The 18,690-nt window shown below is 37.8% G+C and overlaps 1 protein-coding gene across 2 annotated transcripts in view; it reads left to right on the top strand.

Moving 5' to 3' along the window:
• Positions 1-18,690, top strand: part of LOC126178833 (kelch-like protein 38) — a 153,363-nt gene that overhangs the window by 86,006 nt on the left and 48,667 nt on the right. For both annotated transcript variants that reach the window (XM_049924562.1, XM_049924563.1), the window contains 2 exons: positions 1,703-1,824; positions 10,971-11,177. In XM_049924562.1, the coding sequence (XP_049780519.1) occupies positions 1,703-1,824; positions 10,971-11,177 (329 nt within the window). The remainder of the gene's footprint in view (positions 1-1,702; positions 1,825-10,970; positions 11,178-18,690) is intronic.

The following is an 18,690-nucleotide window of genomic DNA, read 5'->3' as shown; positions in this document are numbered from 1 at the left end:
AGCAGTTAAAATCATCAGACAGTGTAGACATATACGACCTGTCTTGTAACATGCTTAAGAAAGTAATAGACTGTATAGTGTACCCCCTAACATATTGTATAAACAAGTGTATACTGGAGGGTTTTTTCCCTCATGAGCTTAAACTGTCTAGGGTAGTTCCAGTACATAAAAAAGGAGATAAAAATTCTGTCTCAAGTTACAGGCCAATATCCATAGTCCCAGTTTTCTCAAAAGTTCTAGAATGCATAATTTACCAACAATTATATGTTTACTTTGATAACATAGGATTAATAAGTGGATCACAGTATGGCTTTAGGAAAAGCCTGTCAACCATTGATGCCATAGACAATGTTGTTAAATACATCCATCAAGTATTTGAAGATAAATGCTTTGCCCAAGTGACTTTTTGTGACCTAAGCGAAGCCTTTAACTGTGTAGAACATACACTACTGCTCGAAAAAATGGACTTTTACGGTGTTAAAGGTAACAGCCTTAAGCTATTAAGATCATATTTACAAAACCGTAAGCAAGCCGTCTGTGTTGGGAAAGAAATGTCCAGTATAGAACAAGTTGAAGTAGGTGTTCCGCAGGGATCCATGCTGGGCCCTTTCCTTTTCCTAATAATGATAAATGACCTGCCATCATTTATCAAATCCAGAACAGTACTCTATGCTGATGATACAACGTTTCTGAACAGCAGTAATGATCTTAATAGCCTTAAAACATGTGTTACAGAGACAATTGAGCAAGCTTCACTCTGGTTTAAATTAAATGGGTTTTTGCTTAATGAAAGCAAAACCCAGCAGATGGTATTTAGTTTAAAAGACAAGTTTCCATCAGATGATCCTAGTTGTGTTAAATTTTTGGGGGTATATTTGGATGATAAACTTTCTTGGAATCCACATATTAAGTATATTAGCGGTAAATTGTCTAGGGTAATCTATTTGTTAAGGCGATTAATGCACTGTGTACCAAAAAATTATGTTAGAGTATCTTACTACTCATTTTTCCAAAGCATCATATCCTATGGCATTATTTTATGGGGAAACTCCACTTGTGTGCATGATATACTATTGCTGCAAAAGAAAGCTATTAGGATAATTACAGGCTCACCATACAAGGCTCATTGTAAACCTTTGTTTACTCAACAAAAAATCATGACAGTAATAAACCTATATATTTATTATGTTTTAATCTACACAAAGAAGAACTTACCTAAAGTAAAACGCAGGGCAAATATACATTGTTACAGCACTAGGACAAACAGCTCTATCTATACGCCCTACCACAGACTGTCAAAATCAGTTAACAGTTATGAACTTATGGGCCACAAAATATTTAACAAACTTCCACAAGGTATACAAAATTTACCAGAGCAACAATACAAACAAACACTTTATGACTGGTTAGTTGTAAACCCATTCTACAATGTAAAGGATTTCATGACCTGTGATATTAAACTGTAAAGTTCTTAACAATTCTGTCCTTCTATAGCATGTACTGTACTCTATTGTATTATATGTATGACTTTGTCTATTGCTGTAATGGCTTAAAGACAATAAAATTATTATTATTATTATAGTCATTTTTTAAAGACTGTGTTTAATGACATTTTACAACATAGTGTACGATATACCACTCAACGTGTTGAGACTTTAAACGAGAAATAATAATTTTTAAAACTTAGTGAAATTTGTTTCAGTTTACCATCACCTAGAAGACATCACGCTGTGTGTTGTCTCAATGATGAAATTTATGTTATTGGAGGTTTTGGGCGACATAGATTAATAACAGCATCTGTCACAAAATACAATGTTGTCACTAGTAAGTAAAAAACCTGTGATACATATACACACATATATTTATTATAATTATACTACTACTACTAATAATAATAATAATAATTATTATTATTATTATTTGCTTTTACGGCCTCATTGGACCACTTTAGTCACAATCATTTCCTGGTCCTCTTCTTCAGTAAGTGCATGTTTCATTCTTTTTTAACTGCCCAGTATCTTTTCATTTGTTCTGATCTTTCCCATCTTTCTTCATCTGTAAATACCCTTTTCATTGTGTGTCATTTGTCTACTTTTCGTTTAAATCCTATATTTTTGTCTTTCAGTTTCTTGAGATTTTCTGTCTTGTTCTGCAGATCATCCAAGGTTATATCTAGTTCCCCCATATACTCTTTAATTTTCTTGATCCATCCTACTTGTTGCTTCAGATTCCACAGTTTCTGCATAATTTTTCTTGCTAATCTGGCTTCTGGCATCCTCATTATGTGGCCAAAGAAAGAAATCCTCTTTTTACGTGTAGTATCTGTGATGGGCTGCACTTCCCTGTACACTACTTCATTTGACACTATCCACTATTGTCCTTCCTTCTGGTATTATTTATTTATGCATGTTCTAGCTATTTTTCTTTCTACTTTTAGTATTTTGTCGATTCTGTTTCTCTAGTGACTTAAAAAGAGTCTCACTTGTGTATGTTACCTCTGGCTGAACCACCATCTTGTAGTGTTTTAATTTTGTTTGAATTGATAGACATTTCGTATTGTATGTAGATCATGTTAGTTTTGAGCTTGTATCATTTTATTGGTTCTTTCTTACCAAGCAGGTTTTTCATCCAAGTTGTGTGTTATAATCTCTCCAAGATATTTAAATTGTTTGACTATTTTAATTTTTCTGTTGTCTGCTGTTACACGGTCTATTACTAGCGGTTCTGTTACCATCATCCCAGTCTTTTTGGAAGATATCTGAAGGCCTACTTTTTGTGCTATATTTAGCAACCTCATTTTTTGATTTCTAGCTTCTTGTACACCATTAGCTAGTAATGCCAAGTCATCTCCGAATCCCAAACAGTTTAGATTTATATCATCTTTCTTGGTTCCAGTTGTTATGTTTTTAGGATTCTCTTTGTACCATTATTGTCAATACTGGATGTAATAGGGTATTAAACTGATTTTGTTCTCAAGTACAATTACAAGAAATAAAAATACAGAAGATAAACATGTTTCCACTTGATAAACACAAACAAACAAACAATTACACATGTACATTAAATTCAAGGTTGAAATGGGAATCAGACAGACCATGACGTATAGGAATCCCAGGAAAACAGACTGTGAGACATATAGGAGGGACCTTGATTAAGACTTATCAGAAATTAAAACCTCGATAAGGAATCCAGTAGAGTTTGAGGGAGTAGCAGAGGCTGTTACCTTTGCCATAGTGACCTCATATCAGGACAACTGCACAATTACCAAGAAGTGCACAAATAGGAGTGTGCCTTGGTGGAATAACAACTTGGAAATTCAAAGAAAACAGGTACGAAGTGACTGGTAGCAGATATTTTTCTACACACTATAAAGGAACAGTCACAGAGTTTGACAGCATCCACCATGGATAAAATTCATTCAGGTACAAAGACTGTTTAACATTGCGAGACATAAAGGACAATGGACTAAATATCGTGAGGCCCTTGTCAATTATAACCTTGCAATCAGACAAGTAAAGAAGGCATCCTGGAAGGCAATCTGTGAGGAAGGGGAGAGCACGGCTGCTCAAGCCAGACTTCACAGAATTTTCACTAGAGTACCAACCAATCCAGGAGGTACGTTGAGGAAGGAGGATAGAGAATATACAAAGACAGCACATGAGATGCTGGAACTGCTCCTCAAAACTCGCTTTCCTCAATATGCTCTGCCGCACAACACAGACCAGAATGTAATCCTGGAGAGATAATGGTTCTCAGGTACTTGAAGAGAGGACGGGGAATCGGCCAAAGAGTGTGTGGACTTTAATAAAATCCAATGGGCGGTGGGAACATTCCAACCGTTCAAGTCACCTGTCCCAGAAGGAATTTTTCCATCTCTCCTGTAACAGGCAGGAGAGAATCTCATGAGAATCCTTTGCAGGTTAGCCTAGCAGTAGGAATCATTTCCAATGCTTGGAGGACAGTGAAGGTTGTCTTCATTCCAAAGCCAGGGAGAATTGATCATACCAAGGCCAAGGATACGAGACCAATCAGTCTATCCTCCTTCATTCTCAAAACATTGGAAAAATTGGTTAATGTTTACGTTGGGGGAGGAGGAGGCTAATTAGGGCCCCTCTACATTCAAACCAACATGTATATCAACCAGGTAAATTGTGTGTGACAGCTCTCCCCCAACACATTTGGAGGGTGGAGAAAGCACTTCACTTCCAAGAACTAGCCCTCTACATCTTCCTGGATATTGAGGGGGCCTTCAGTAATACGACCTTCGATTCCATGGTAAGGGCAACATGACCTAGGGACCACTATATGTAAGTGGACTAGGGCCATGCTTAGTGGAAGGAAGGTAGAGGCTACCATGATGAATGAAAAGATGGTAATTAACACCACTAGAGGCTGCCCACAAGGAGGAGTTCTGTCACCTTTATTGTGGAATCTAGTGGTGAACGAACTCATTGAGTAACTAAATTCCAGACAATGCTTGTGCCAAGGATACGCAGATGACCTTGTCATAATAATACTTGGCAAATTTACTGACACAGTTAGAAATATGGCAGAAGGAGGATTGGACATTGTGCAAAATTGGTGCATCAAACAGGATCTGAGTGTTAATCCTAAGAAGACTGTTGTGGTGCATTTTCAAAGAGGCATATCCAGCACTCAAGTTGGAATCTGAAGCTCTTCTATGAGCATCTGCTCCAAGGCAAAAAGTACTCTAGTGAGTACCAGAAGGGCTTGTGGCAAAAACTGGGGCCTAAGCCCCAGGAGTATGCACTGGATACACACCACAGTGGTTAGACCTAGGATTTCCTACGGGGCAGTAGTGTGATGGAAGAAGGTAGAACAGCAGGCTGCAGCTAAGGAGTTTGCTAAGGGGCAGAGACTGGCCTGCTTAGCCATAACAGGCGGAATTAGCAGCACACCAACTGCTGGGATGGAAGCCATGCTGGATGTGCCTCCACTACACCTTTGGGTCAAGATGGAGACAGCAGCTGGGGCATACAAACTTAAAACTGGCAAAAACTGGGTCTCATTTGGATATCCAGAATCATGCACTAACATAGTGAGTGAGGTGAGTATAGGAATGGCTGGGGAAATGCCTGCTGACTATATAATAACTCCCAACTGCTTCAACAAGTCTTACAATATAATAATTGGAGGCAGGGGGCAGTGGGAAAAAACAATTCAACACCATACGGGGACATTGTTTGGTTCACTGATGGGTCGAAATCGGACCAAGGAGGTGGGGCAGGGGTGTACGGGGTTCGGCCAAGACTGGAGGGCGTCATCTCTCTAGGAAAACTGGACTCTGTATTCCAAGCTGAAATTACTGCAATCAGGACATGTGTGGAGGAGAACATGTGTAGGTGCTACAATGACCGTAGCGTCTATGTCTATTCAGACAGCCAGGCAGCCCTGAAATCACTGGCAGCTCCTGCAACGAGATTTAAGATTTTTGCAGAATGCCACATGGCTCTGGTGGAGCTAGGGGGAAACAATAGGGTAAACCTAGTGTGGGTCCATGACCACTCAGGGATCTGTGGCAATGAACAAGCTGACAGATTGGCCAGGATGGGGGCAATGACTCCATTTATTGGACTGGAACCTGTCCTGACAATCACCAAGGCTACGGTCTAACTAGAACCATGGAACTGCCTTAGGAGACAGCATGTAGAATATTGGACTAAGGTCCATAAACAAAAACATCGGAAGGTAATGATGCCCAAGCGATGATTTAAAAGAAGCTCTGTAATCCTGGGATTGAACAGGAAAGAGATCAAACTCATGACCGGACTGATGACAGGCCATGGGAATTTCAAAAAACACCTACACCCAATGGGTATAATGGAAGAAGACCCTAAATGTAGGATGTGTGACGGGGGTGAAGAAAGTGAATCACACCTAATGTTCGAATGCATGGCATTGGAGAGCAATAGATACAGAATCTTCGGGACAACTAGACCTGAAGAAATTGTGCCTAACAAAAAACTGGTAAAGGTGACTCCTTGCACTATTCAAGGGCATTGGTTGGCTTTACCAGATATACAGACTAGGCTCAATGAATTTCAGTAAAATGGTTACAGATATCTGTAAAATTATCAAGAACAAGGGAAACTGATACCGTGTGGAGGGAGTGAAAATTCGAAAGTGAAAATTGAAAATAAAAAATATCTTCCAGGCAGAAACTCCAATATAAATATAAGTACTAAGGATAGTAAGTTTCAGAACTTGTGTTTAACTCCAAACCTGACGGTATTTCGTCAAAATGTACAATCCCTATCCAACAAAGTAAACGAATTTCAAATTTTGTTGGAAAGTGACATGAAAAACACCTCTGTATTATGTTTTTCTGAACATTGGCTTGACAAAGAGAAACTTCATATGCTATGCATTCCAAATTTTGTATTGGGTAGTTATTTTTGTCGTAAATTGTATAAACATGGTGGTAGTTGCATTTATGTTAAAAATAGCATAAATTTTAAATGTATGTCGTATGTAGAAAAATTATCCATAGAGAAAGATATTGAGGTAAATGGAATTGAAATCACAGACGAAAAATTGCTTTAATTTGTCTATATAGGGCGCCAACTGGTAATATTAACATTATGTTAAAGAACCTTGAAAATATCTTACACAAGACTACACAAAAAAATAGAAAACTAATTATATGTGGGGATTTCAAAATTGACTTTGCAAGTGAGTCTAATCAAAAAACTGCTTTACTGAACCTCTTAGCAACTTTCAATTTAAAGGCTACTATAGAAACGCCAACACACATCACAAAAACCTCAGCCACAATCTTTGATCAAATATTTACAAATGTGCCCTTGAAACATACAACACAAACCCACAATACAGGCTTTGGGGACCACACAGCCCAAGAAATTAGTATAAGATTAGGAAAACCATTTAGTTCAACTGAATGCCTAACTACTACATCTAGGAAGTATAATGACCAGACTATACAACATTTCCGTAACTATCTGCGTAAAGAAACTTGGGAAGACATTTATGAACGTGAAAGTACAAATGATAAGTTCAATAAATTCCTAAATAGTTTTACCTATTAGTTTGAACTTTGCTTTCCACTCCATAAAAAGACAGTCACAAACAAGGATCTGAAAATAAAATGGGTCACAACAGGGATACAAATATCTGTGAAGAAAAAGAGACTACTTCATGAAATATCTAGACAGCACACCACAGCCCCAGAATTTGATTCCTATTTTAAGAATTACAAAAAGATTTTAACTAAAGTCATAAAAGAACCAAAAAAATGGCAAATAGTTCCTTCACAGCAAATGCACAAAATAAAATGGGAGATTGTAAGGCATGAAACAGGAGTAAAACGGAGAGAATACCATAATATCAAACTGAATGAAAACACTTCTGTAACATCTGATCCCCAGCAGATAGCAAATAATTTTAACTCATATTTCTCTGAGGCAGCTGAGATTCTGGTGAAGCAAAACTTTCAAAATGCTGTCACTGCAAATCAGATTAAAACTATCCCTAGTAACAAGTCTCTCTTCCTACACCCAACAGATGAACAGGAAATGCTAAAAACAATAGGGGAGCTAAAATCAAAATTTTCCTCTGGTACTGACAACATACCAGACCATATCTTTAAAAAATTTGCACCCTTAGTAGTTAAGCCCATGGTAGACATATGCAATAGTTCACTTTCTCAGGGAATCTTCCCAGAAAGGCTAAAAATAGCTAAAGTGAAGCCATTGTTCAAAAAGGGTGAAAAATCAGATATAACAAATTATAGGCCAGTCTCTCTACTATCTGTTTTTTCTAAATAATTGAAAAAATCTTTTATAAAAGACTCATAGATTTCATTGAAAAAAATAAACTTTTCTCAGCTACACAGCATGGTTTCCGAAAATGTAAATCCACTGCGACAGCTATTATCGATTTCTTAAATGAAGCTTTAAATGCATTAGATAAAAAGGAACACATAGCAGCAATATTCCTAGATCTTTCAAAAGCATTTGACATCATTAACCATGGTCTTTTGCTTAGAAAGCTAGAAAATGTTGGTGTCAGAGGCCCAGCCTATGAATGGGTAAAGTCATATCTACAAAACAGACACCAAATAGTTGAAGTCTTGTACAAAGAAGGAAAAAATTTAATTTCCTATCAATCAGAAAAACTGTGTGTTAAATACGGTGTGCCGCAGGGTTCCGTACTGGGACCAATCCTGTTCTTGCTGTTTGTAAATGACCTGGAACCATCCAGCCCTAACTATAAGGACATTAAATATGCCGATGGTACAAATATACTTATCAAAGGAAAGACACCAGAAGAGCTCCAAAATGAAATAAAAAAAGGGCATTACACATGTATCAAAATGGTTCGCAATGAACAACTTAATAATAAACACACATAAAACAAACACTATGCATCTACACACAGTGCAGAATAAACACCCTTTAACTGCAACCATAGAACTGTTAGGCAAAAGACTTGAAATTGTAAATAGCACCAAATTTTTGGGAGTTTGGATCCAAGATGACCTAAGATGGCAGAAACACACACAACACCTATGTAGTAAATTAAATACCATTTGTTATAGTATAAAAATTCTTGCTGGATGCACATCTATACAAGCCATAAAAAATGTGTATTATGCCCAAGCAGAATCACTACTAAGATATGGTTTAATTTGCTGGGGAAATTCACCACCCAGCAAAAGCTGTTTTTTTGCACAAAAAAGAATTATAAGAGCCATGGAAGGCTTAGCACCTTGATCTTCATGCAGACCCTCATTTAAAAAGCTTCATATTCTTCCATTACCATGCCTACATATCCTAGAAACAATAATGTTTATAAGGAAAATCGTAGATGAAAATAACAAGATTGCTCCAAAAAAACAAAATATCCATTCATACAACACAAGAAATAATCAAGATTTACATATGCAGTTTTCACATACAACACTAAAATAAAAAGGACCCTAGCAAGCAGTAAAAGAAATTGTATAACCAACTACCTAAAGAAATTAAGGCAATAACTGGCATGCATAAATTCAAAACTGCAGTGAGCGACTACTTGCTACAGAATTGTTACTATAGTGTTGATGAATTTTTATCTACAGTGTAAATATGTGAAAAATTTAAATAGTTTATACAATTAAGGCCAAAATAAGAAATGTGTACATGTAGATTTATCTGTGTATTATATGTGGTCTATTACATATATGTGTGTGTCTGTATAATCAAGGCCAAAAGTATGAAATGTGTGCGTGTAAAATTTATTTGTGAAATGTTATTCCCATATGTTAAGAGTTATATTGCTATATACTGAAAACCATACAACAGCTTTTTCTGTTAAACTTTATTGCAAATTATTTGACTTGTCCTATATCATTATGTACCCCTGTACAGTGTATGATTCACAGGACCAATAAATATACAATACAATACAATACAATACCGCACAATAAACTCAGTTTCGGTGCGGGAAGTGGTGGGCTAGAACTAAACTGTTTTAGCTTCCCTGTTAAAATCAAATCAACCATTTTCTCATCAAGTATTCAAGAGGACAGTTGAAGAACAGTGGTGATAGACCATCTCCTAGTCTTAACCCTGTTTTAATTGTAAATGGATCAGAAAGTTCTCCTTGAATTTATATATATTAACTAAGCATTAAATGTTGTGATTATGAAAATTCTGGGATATAAACAAAATACAATTATAAGATAGGCAATAAATAAAGTGTAGAGAAAAGATTTGTGGTACATATCGTATAATCTTACAGGTAATAGGACTGACCAAAGAAAGTTAGTTGTTGAGAACTTATTGAATGGTTGACATGCAATCCCTAAACAACCCTGAACTAACCCAGTCCACTTGCTGTTGTCTGTATTCTTTGAAACAGTTTCTTTAGTTGCTGCATGTTCATGTCACTTGAGTAGCAATCTGGAGTGGGGTGGGAAAGGGGGAGGAATGGCATTGTACGGGTGTGGAGAGAGAAGAGCTCTGTCTGGCAAGCCCTGCAGGGACCAGAGATCGCAAGGTGCAACATCAGGAGATGAGATGCGGAGGTAAGAAAAGGAGAGAAGAAAGGGAAAGGGCGGATGGCACACAAAAGTGGTGAGGGTATATAAAAAAGGAGGAGGTGAGAGGACAAGGAGCTGGAAAATGTTGGGTGGAGGATTTGGGGACAGTAGGTTACCGTAGGTTGAGATTGGGGTAATTTTGGGAAAGGAGAGTGTGCTACAAGGATAACCCCATCTGCGCACATTCAGAAAAGCTGGTGGTGGAGGGGAGGACCCAGATGGCCTGGTTTGTGAAATAGCTATTGAAATCAAGCGTGTTATGTTCAGCTACATGTTGCACCACGGGGTGCTCTGCTTTGCTCATGGCCACAGTTTGGCAGTGACCTTTTATTCTGATGGACTGCTGGTTGATAGTCATACCAATATAAAAAAAAATGCATGCAGCACCAGAAGTAGTACTGGCAGTATTAACCTTATTCGTTCATAATCAGTATTATTTACTCACATTCTCTCTATAGACGTTCAAATCATGTTAATATTATTTGTCGTTTTAAAATTGTCGTTTCTTAGGCAACTACAATGTAAACAAGGAACTGATGGACCTGATAAAATCAAGTTAAATAAATAAATAGGTGTAATAGGTTGTGGAGGAATAATTAATGATTGATTGTTTAATTTTCTTTCATTCACTTAACAAAATAAAAGTGTTCTGAAATCTGAAAGTGAGCAAGATATATTGTATTATGCTGAAACAAATGGCCTTTACTAATCAGATAAGTTTTCTGATATTCTGGTAAGTAGTCATAGATATATTTTATCATTATAAAATGGTCTGAGCAGTTTAGTTAGAACAAGACTTGTAGTTGTGGTAACTTTCATTGTATAATATATTTTATTATTCATAAAGGTAGGAAGAGAAATGTTAACCATTACCATTACTGTATGTTATATATAGGTTTCTTTTCAGGATCATGGATCGAGTGTTCATCTCTTCCTCAGAATATGTACTCCGTGGCATGCTGTGTTTACCAAGGGTACATTTTTGTGTTTGGTATTGAAGTCTATATATATCACGTTGGATCTGATGTGTGGCATACATTCAGAGAACCTCCAATAACAAACAACATGGCATTCAATAGTGCAATGCCATATGAAGAAAGTATATATCTTACAGGTATGATGATACAAGTATTACGAACTTTGAATTTCAAGATATTGTTATAATACTGTAAAATAAACAACATTTGTTTAATCCTCGAAGTTCTGTTGTAGCTGTATCTGAGCAGTAGGCTTACTGTTGACTGTCTTAGTAATATCTCCTATGTGTAACAGTGAAAATGTATAGCACAGAATTCACATGTAAAAACTATGTTAGCAAGTTAGAAACATGCATTTGAATACAGTTAACATCAATTATAATTCAAAGCCTACAAGAAAATGATTCCTTAATTGCACATGAGAATAATATTTCATTAAAAATGTATATAAAATTGTCAGATGAGATGTTAAAACAAGTTTGAACTGTAAATTTAATACATAAAACATAAATAATGTTTGGGCGAGCTGAAACAACTATAACTGACACAGATGAATTAAAAATACAATTGAATCCCTTGCAATAAGAGTTTTATAAAATATCATAAGACTTGTAGATTTCCAGAAAGCATGTCACGTGGTGCCTCACTGCAAACTTAACAAAGGTCCGAGCATAGAGAATGATACCCTGATATGCAAGTGGCTCAAATGCTTCGTAAGTAATAGTACCCAGTACCTCGTCCTTGATGATGGGTGTTCATAAGAGACAGGTGTATTGTCAGGGTTACCTTAGGGAAATGTAATAAGACTGTGCTTGTTCTCTATATACATAAATGGTCCAACAAAATGGGGTAAGCAGCACTCAGTGACCATTTGCTAACAGTGCTGTAGTATACAGGAAAGTATCATTTTTGAGTGACTGTAGAAGGATGCAGGATGACTTAAACAGAATTTCTGTTTGATGTGATGAATAGCAGCTTGCACTAAATGTAGAAAAATGTAAGTTATTGCACATGAGCTGGAACAGTAATCGTGTAATGTTTGAATGCATTGTTAATGGTATGCTTCTTGACACAGTCATGTTGATTATACATTTAGGCATAATGTTGCAAAGCCTTATGAAATGCAAGATCACATAAGGATGGTAGTAGGGAAAGGGAATCGTTTGATTTTAGTGTACTGGGGCAATTTTAGGAAAGCATAGCTCATCTACAAAGGAAACAGTATATAGAATTCTTGTGCAACTCACTCTTGAGTATTGCTTAAGTGTTTGGGCTCCCCAACAGATTGAATTAAAGGAAGACATCAAAGCAATGCAAAGGCAAGCTGCTAGATGTGCTACAGTAGGTTCAGTTAACATGTGAATGTTATGGAGATGCTTCGTTAACTCAAATGGGAATCCCTGGCAGGAAGACAACAATGTTTTTGTGGAACACTATTGAGCAAATGTAGAGTTCTGGCACTTGCAGTTGATTTGCTGAACAATTCTACTGCCACCAATATACATTTTGTGCAGGAACAGCCAAGATAAGATAAATTAGAGCTCATACAGAGGCACGTAGAGTGTCATTTTTCCATCCCTTCTTTAGTAGTGGTGTAGAAAAGGGAATGTTTAGTAGTGGTACATGTATCCTCTGCCATACACCATACAGTGGCTTGTGGAGTATGTATGTAAAAGTAGATGAATAAAATAAAATGAGCATTAAAGGACTTTTTTAAAGTTCTCTAAGTAGGACATATGACAGTACTTTTAAGTTTAGTCTCTTAAATCATCAAAACTTCATTTCATGATGATTGTCATCTGTTTTCTTCTTAGGTATGTCATGTAACCTTTATGGTTTGATATGTATGGAGAAGTACAACATTATTATTTGTGAACTGTATTGGAGAATAAAATCTGAGATCAAAAGTAATGAGGTATGGTGAACAGAATGACCACGATGCCAACCAGCAAGGATTCCAAAAACACTGATCATGTTAAACAGAATTTGAGATCTTCTCACATGACTTCCTGAAAGCTATGGATCAAGTATGGATTAAGAGTGAGATTTTTCACTCTGCAGCGGAGTGTGCACTGATATGAAACTCCCTGGCAGATTAAAATTGTGTGCCAGACCGAGACTCGAACTCAGGACCTTTGCCTTTCGCGGGCAAGTGCTCTACCAACTGAGCTACCCAAACACAACTCACGCCCCGTCCTCACAGCTCTACTTCTGCCAGTATCTCGTCTCCTACCTTCCAAACTTTAAAGAAGCTCTCCTGCGGAGACATGGCTTAGCCACAGCCTGGGGGATGTTTCCAGAATGAGATTTTCACTCTGCAGCAGAGTGTGCACTGATATGAAACTTCCTGGCAGATTAAAACTGTGTGCCGGACCGAGACTTGAACTCGGGATTTTAAAGAAGCTCTCCTGCGAACCAGCTTCACAGGAGAGCTTCTTTAAAGTTTGGAAGGTAGGAGACGAGATATTGGCAGAAGTAGAGCTGTGAGGACGGGGCGTGAGTCGTGCTTGGTCTAGCTCAGTTGGTAGAGCACTTGCCTGCGAAAGGCAAAGCTCCCGAGTTCTAGTCTTGGTCTGGCACACAGTTTTAATCTGCCAGGAAGTTTCAAGGATGCATTAGTTTGCTGCAGTATCTCTTGACTTCTCGAAAGCTTTTGACTTGGTACCACATCAGTGCTTATTAACAAAACTGTGACCATATGTAGTATGGACATGGGATGGCTAGAGGACAAATGTAAGGATTTTGAGGCTTATCTCACTAGTGGTAAGATAGATACTGCCTACAGGAAAATTAAAGAGACCTTTGGAGAAAAGAGAAGCACTTGTATGAATATCAAGAGCTCAGATGGAAACCCAGTTCTAAGCAAAGAAGGGAAAGCAGAAAGCAGAAAGATGGAAGGAGTATATAGAGGGTCTATACAAGGGCGATATACTTGAGGACAATATTATGGAAATGGAAGAGGATGTAGATGAAGATGAAATGGGAGATACGATACTGCGTGAAGAGTTAGACAGAGCACTGAAAGACGTGAGTCGAAACAAGGCCCCGGGAGTAGACAACATTCCATTAGAACTACTGACAGCATTGGGAGAGTCTGTCCTGACAAAACTATACCATCTGGTGAGCAAAATGTATCAGACACACGAAATACCCTCAGACTTCAAGAAGAATATAGTAATTCCAATCCCAAAGAAAGCAGGTGTTGACAGATGTGAAAATTACCGAACTATCAGTTTAATAAGTCATGGCTGCAAAATACTAATGCGAATTCTTTACAGACAAATGGAAAAACTAGTAGAAGCTGACCTCGGGGGAGATCAGTTTGGATTCCGTAGAAATATCGGAACATGTGAGGGGAAGATCAGTTTGGATTCCGTAGAAATATCGGAACATGTGAGGCAATACTGACCCTACGACTTATCTTAGAAGCTAGATTAAGGAAAGGCAAACCTATGTTTCTAGCATTTGTAGACTTAGAGAAAGCTTTTGACAATGTTGACTGGAATACTCTCTTTCAAATTCTGAAGGTGGCAGGGATAAAATACAGGGAGTGAAAAGTTATTTACAATTTGTACAGAAACCAGATGGCAGTTATAAGAGTCGAGGGACATCAAAGGGAAGCAGTGGTTGGGAAGGGAGAGAGACAGGGTTTTAGCCTCTCCCCGATGTTATTCAATGTCTATATTGAGCAAGCAGTGAAGGAATCAAAAGAAAAATTCGGAGTAGGTAATAAAATCCATGGAGAAGAAATAAAAACTTTGAGGTTCGCCGATGACATTGTAATTCTGACAGAGACAGCATAGGACTTGGAAGAGCAGCTGAACGGAATGGACAGTGTCTTGAAAGGAGGGTATAAGATGAACATCAACAAAAGCAATACGAGGATAATGGAATGTAGTCGAATTAAGTTGGGTGATGCTGAGGGAATTAGATTAGGAAATGAGACACTTAAAGTAGTAAAGGAGTTTTGCTATTTGGGGAGCAAAATAACTGATGATGGTCGAAGTAGAGAGGATATAAAATGTAGACTGGCAATGGCAAGGAAAGCATTTCTGAAGAAGAGAAATTTGTTAACATCGAGTATAGAGTTAAGTGTCAGGAAGTCGTTTCTGAAAGTATTTATACGGAGTGTAGCCATGTATGGAAGTGAAACATGGACGATAAATAGTTTGGACAAGAAGAGAATAGAAGCTTTCGAAATGTGGTGCTACAGAAGAATGCTTAAGATTAGATGGGTAGATCACATAACTAATGAGGATGTACTGAATAGGATTGGGGAGAAGAGAAGTTTGTGGCACAACTTGACTAGAAGAAGGAATCGGTTGCTAGGACATGTTCTGAGGCATCAAGGGATCACCAATTTGGTATTGGAGGGCAGCGTGGAGGGTAAAAATCGTAGAGGGAGACCAAGAGATGAATACACCAAACAGATACAGAGGGATGTAGGTTGCAGTAGGTACTAGGAGATGAAAAAACTTGCACAGGATAGAGTAGCATGGAGAGCTGCATCAAACCAGTCTCAGGACTGAAGACCACAACAACAACATGTAGTATTAAATTAAATTTGTGACTGGATCAGAAGTTTATTGGTAGTCAGGATGCAGAATGTTTTAGAAAGCTTACTGTTAGGTTGTATATTAATAACCTGTCTGACAGTATTATTAGTAATTCAGACGTTTTGCAGGTTATGCATTTGTCTAATATGATGTACTACTTGAAGAAAAAAAAATTGTAAATATCCTGTCAGATCTTGGTAAAGTTTAAAATTGTTGAAAGATTGTCAGTTTGCTTTAAATGTTCAGAGATGTAAAACTGTACACTTCCCACGATTACAGTGTCAGTGAGCTACAATTTGAAATGGTCAACTCGTACAAATACTTGGATGCAAAAATAAGTGATCCATTAATTTTCCCCTTCAACACTGGTGTATATTGATGACATTTGTCACACATCATCATTGTTTTCAACAGTGATTCATGAGTCTGTTAGGAAGCATAATTTCAACAGAATTAAAGATACAAATATTTTTCAAGGAATTTGTAACTTTTATTCCAGGCTCTTATCTTATCATAGCATGTCTTAAAGTGAACTTGTAATTGTTGGAGAAATTAAAACCATCAGTAAGGTTTATTTCAAGTTAATTTGGTTAGTGTCCAGGTAAACATTGTACCGACTGTGACTGGTGGTCTCAGGCACAGGATGAGTTAGCTGCTGTTCATAAGCAGCTGGAAATAACTCTTATCGTGACTGGAAGCTGCCGCAAATGGATGTGTCTGGTGAACTCCCAAGAGTCTTGTACCAAAGGTACCTCTAGTACAACCATCTCCCATGGATATTGTCTCCTCTGTGTTAAGTGTAGGAGCTATCAGTGCTCATCCACTTGACTGTGAGTGGCATGTCAGTGCTGGGTCTAGGCCATGATCGGGGAGGCGGGACCAGGGAGAACTCCGGGTGCTGCACCTATCCCCCAGACCAACTAGTTTAAGGTGCTGTCTGCCACTGAAACTGAAACTGAGCTAGTGAGACACACTTCAACTTTGTGGAAGCATGCTGTGTCCTTTGTCAAGGGAATGCAAGCATAAAAGGGAAGAGGTTCATTAATCGTTGACACTTCAGATGTATGGTGCATAATGATACCCATTAGGAAATGGCAGAAAGGGATGGCAAGGATAAACTTGTGCATTCTGTATGTATTTGTGGAGTCCTCGGTCAATAAGCTGAAGAGGCTGTTTGGGCAGCTTTGGGGAAAAAGATACAACCAACTGTCGATTGTGGCATATGTTGGAACAAATGATATGTCATCTGGAGAGCGAGGTCATAGTAGGATAACCCCAGTAACTGGCAGTGGTGGTTGAGAAGACCAACCTTGCTCACAGAGTTTCTACAAAATTTATGATCTGATGCATTGTCCCTAGAACTGATCGAGGCCCTCCGGTTTTGTGCCTAGTCGAAAGCTTCAGTGAGAGACTTCGAAGGTTCAGTGAGAAGTTTGGTGGTGACTTCATGTGCTTATACCATAGGATTGAGAATTGTGGGCCCACTAAATGGGTCAGGGATGGAATACATATCAGAGGCTGCAAACCAGGTGGCTGACTGTGTGTGGATTGCACACCTCTTCTTCTTTTTTTTTTTTTTTTAAAAAAAAAAAAAGAAGACTCTCCATCCAATCCAGTTAATGATAGCTATAAGATACCCTGCATTATTAGAATAAGATCCAGACAAATGTCCCCCCTCCCCCACAACACACACAGATGAACTGATTAAAATTGTAGTATCAACTGCTGAAGTATTCACTACAAAATCCTGTGGAGGGAACCATTCCTAATAAACAGTGGTCATCTAATAAAACTAACTAAAGCCCAAAATTGACAGCAGTGAGATTTTTAGGTAAATCTAAATGAGATTAAAAGGATAGGTTATTGGTAAATGGATGTGGCATAGTTGTTACAGTAGATGGGAAACTCAGATTCACTGAGATAAAATTTGAAGCTGCTTGTGAGATTGGGCAAGAATCTGTATGAAGAGTGGACATAAGCTTATAATTGTGTCCTTATGTCAACCACCAGACTCATCCCAAAAGTAACCAAAAGCTGCAGATAAATACTCAGCTTCTGATACATATGATCGTCAATCATACTGTCATTATTGTAAGTGATGTGCAAGAAAAGAAATCCTGCGAATAGTACTAAATGATTTCTCAGAAAACTGTAGTTTGGAAGCGCACTCAAGATAGAAATATATTAGACCCAATGGCAACAAACAGACCTGACCTCTGATCCTCTTTAGACCTGACCTTTGACACTCTTTGAGGATGTCCATATTGAAACGTGTACCGGTGTCCTTAAGGTATTTGTAACAACAGTGTTTACTAAAGTACAGAGCGCAAATAAACAAAGTAGAAAGATTTACATGTTCAGTAGGATGGATAAACAGACAAACATATCATGTCAAAGCATAGGGTTATAGATAGAGAAATGTTGAATGAAATACATTTGGCTCTCAGGAAGGCAATGTATGAACCTTCAGTGACTAGTGTAGAAGAATTTTTAATTATTTAAAAAATAGGTGTGTGCAAAAGATGTCAGTGGCACTGTAGTGTCCAGCCATTCAGGGATAGTGGAGGAACTGAAATTGAGGGCAGCAAAGCAAAACTGAGGATTCTGAATTCTGTTTTCATGTGATTCTGTAGAACAGAAGCTGCAGAAGTGCTGCCACAGTTTAATTCTCGCACTGCTGAATAGATGAGTAATATAGATATTAGCATTGAGAAACAGCTAAAGTCACTAAAATTAAACAAGGCTCCCCTATAGAGCTCTAGAGGAGCAAAGTGTTCCAAAAATTGGAGAAAAGCACACCATTCCCATTTTCAAGAAGGGTCATCAAACAACCACAGAAGGCTGTAGGTCTGTAGCTCTGACCTTGATCTGTTATAGACTTTTGAAATATGTTTTATATTAGCATATTATGATGTTTCAGGAGACCAAAAATCTCCATAACACAGCATGTCATTCTGATTGCAGATAAGTCTTGAGGTGTAAAAGTAACTTGGAGCATGCCCTTAGGAACTGTTACAGAATACCTAGCTTAGTGATCACTGCTTCGCTCACCTAGACTGTATGGTGTGCACAGATGTTTTTTGTATTTCTTTAA

Source organism: Schistocerca cancellata, chromosome 1 (genome assembly GCF_023864275.1).
Source record: "Schistocerca cancellata isolate TAMUIC-IGC-003103 chromosome 1, iqSchCanc2.1, whole genome shotgun sequence".
Lineage (NCBI taxonomy): Eukaryota > Metazoa > Arthropoda > Insecta > Orthoptera > Acrididae > Schistocerca > Schistocerca cancellata.
The sequence above is the reverse complement of the archived record's forward strand: the minus strand, read 5'-3'. Positions and strand labels throughout refer to the sequence as shown.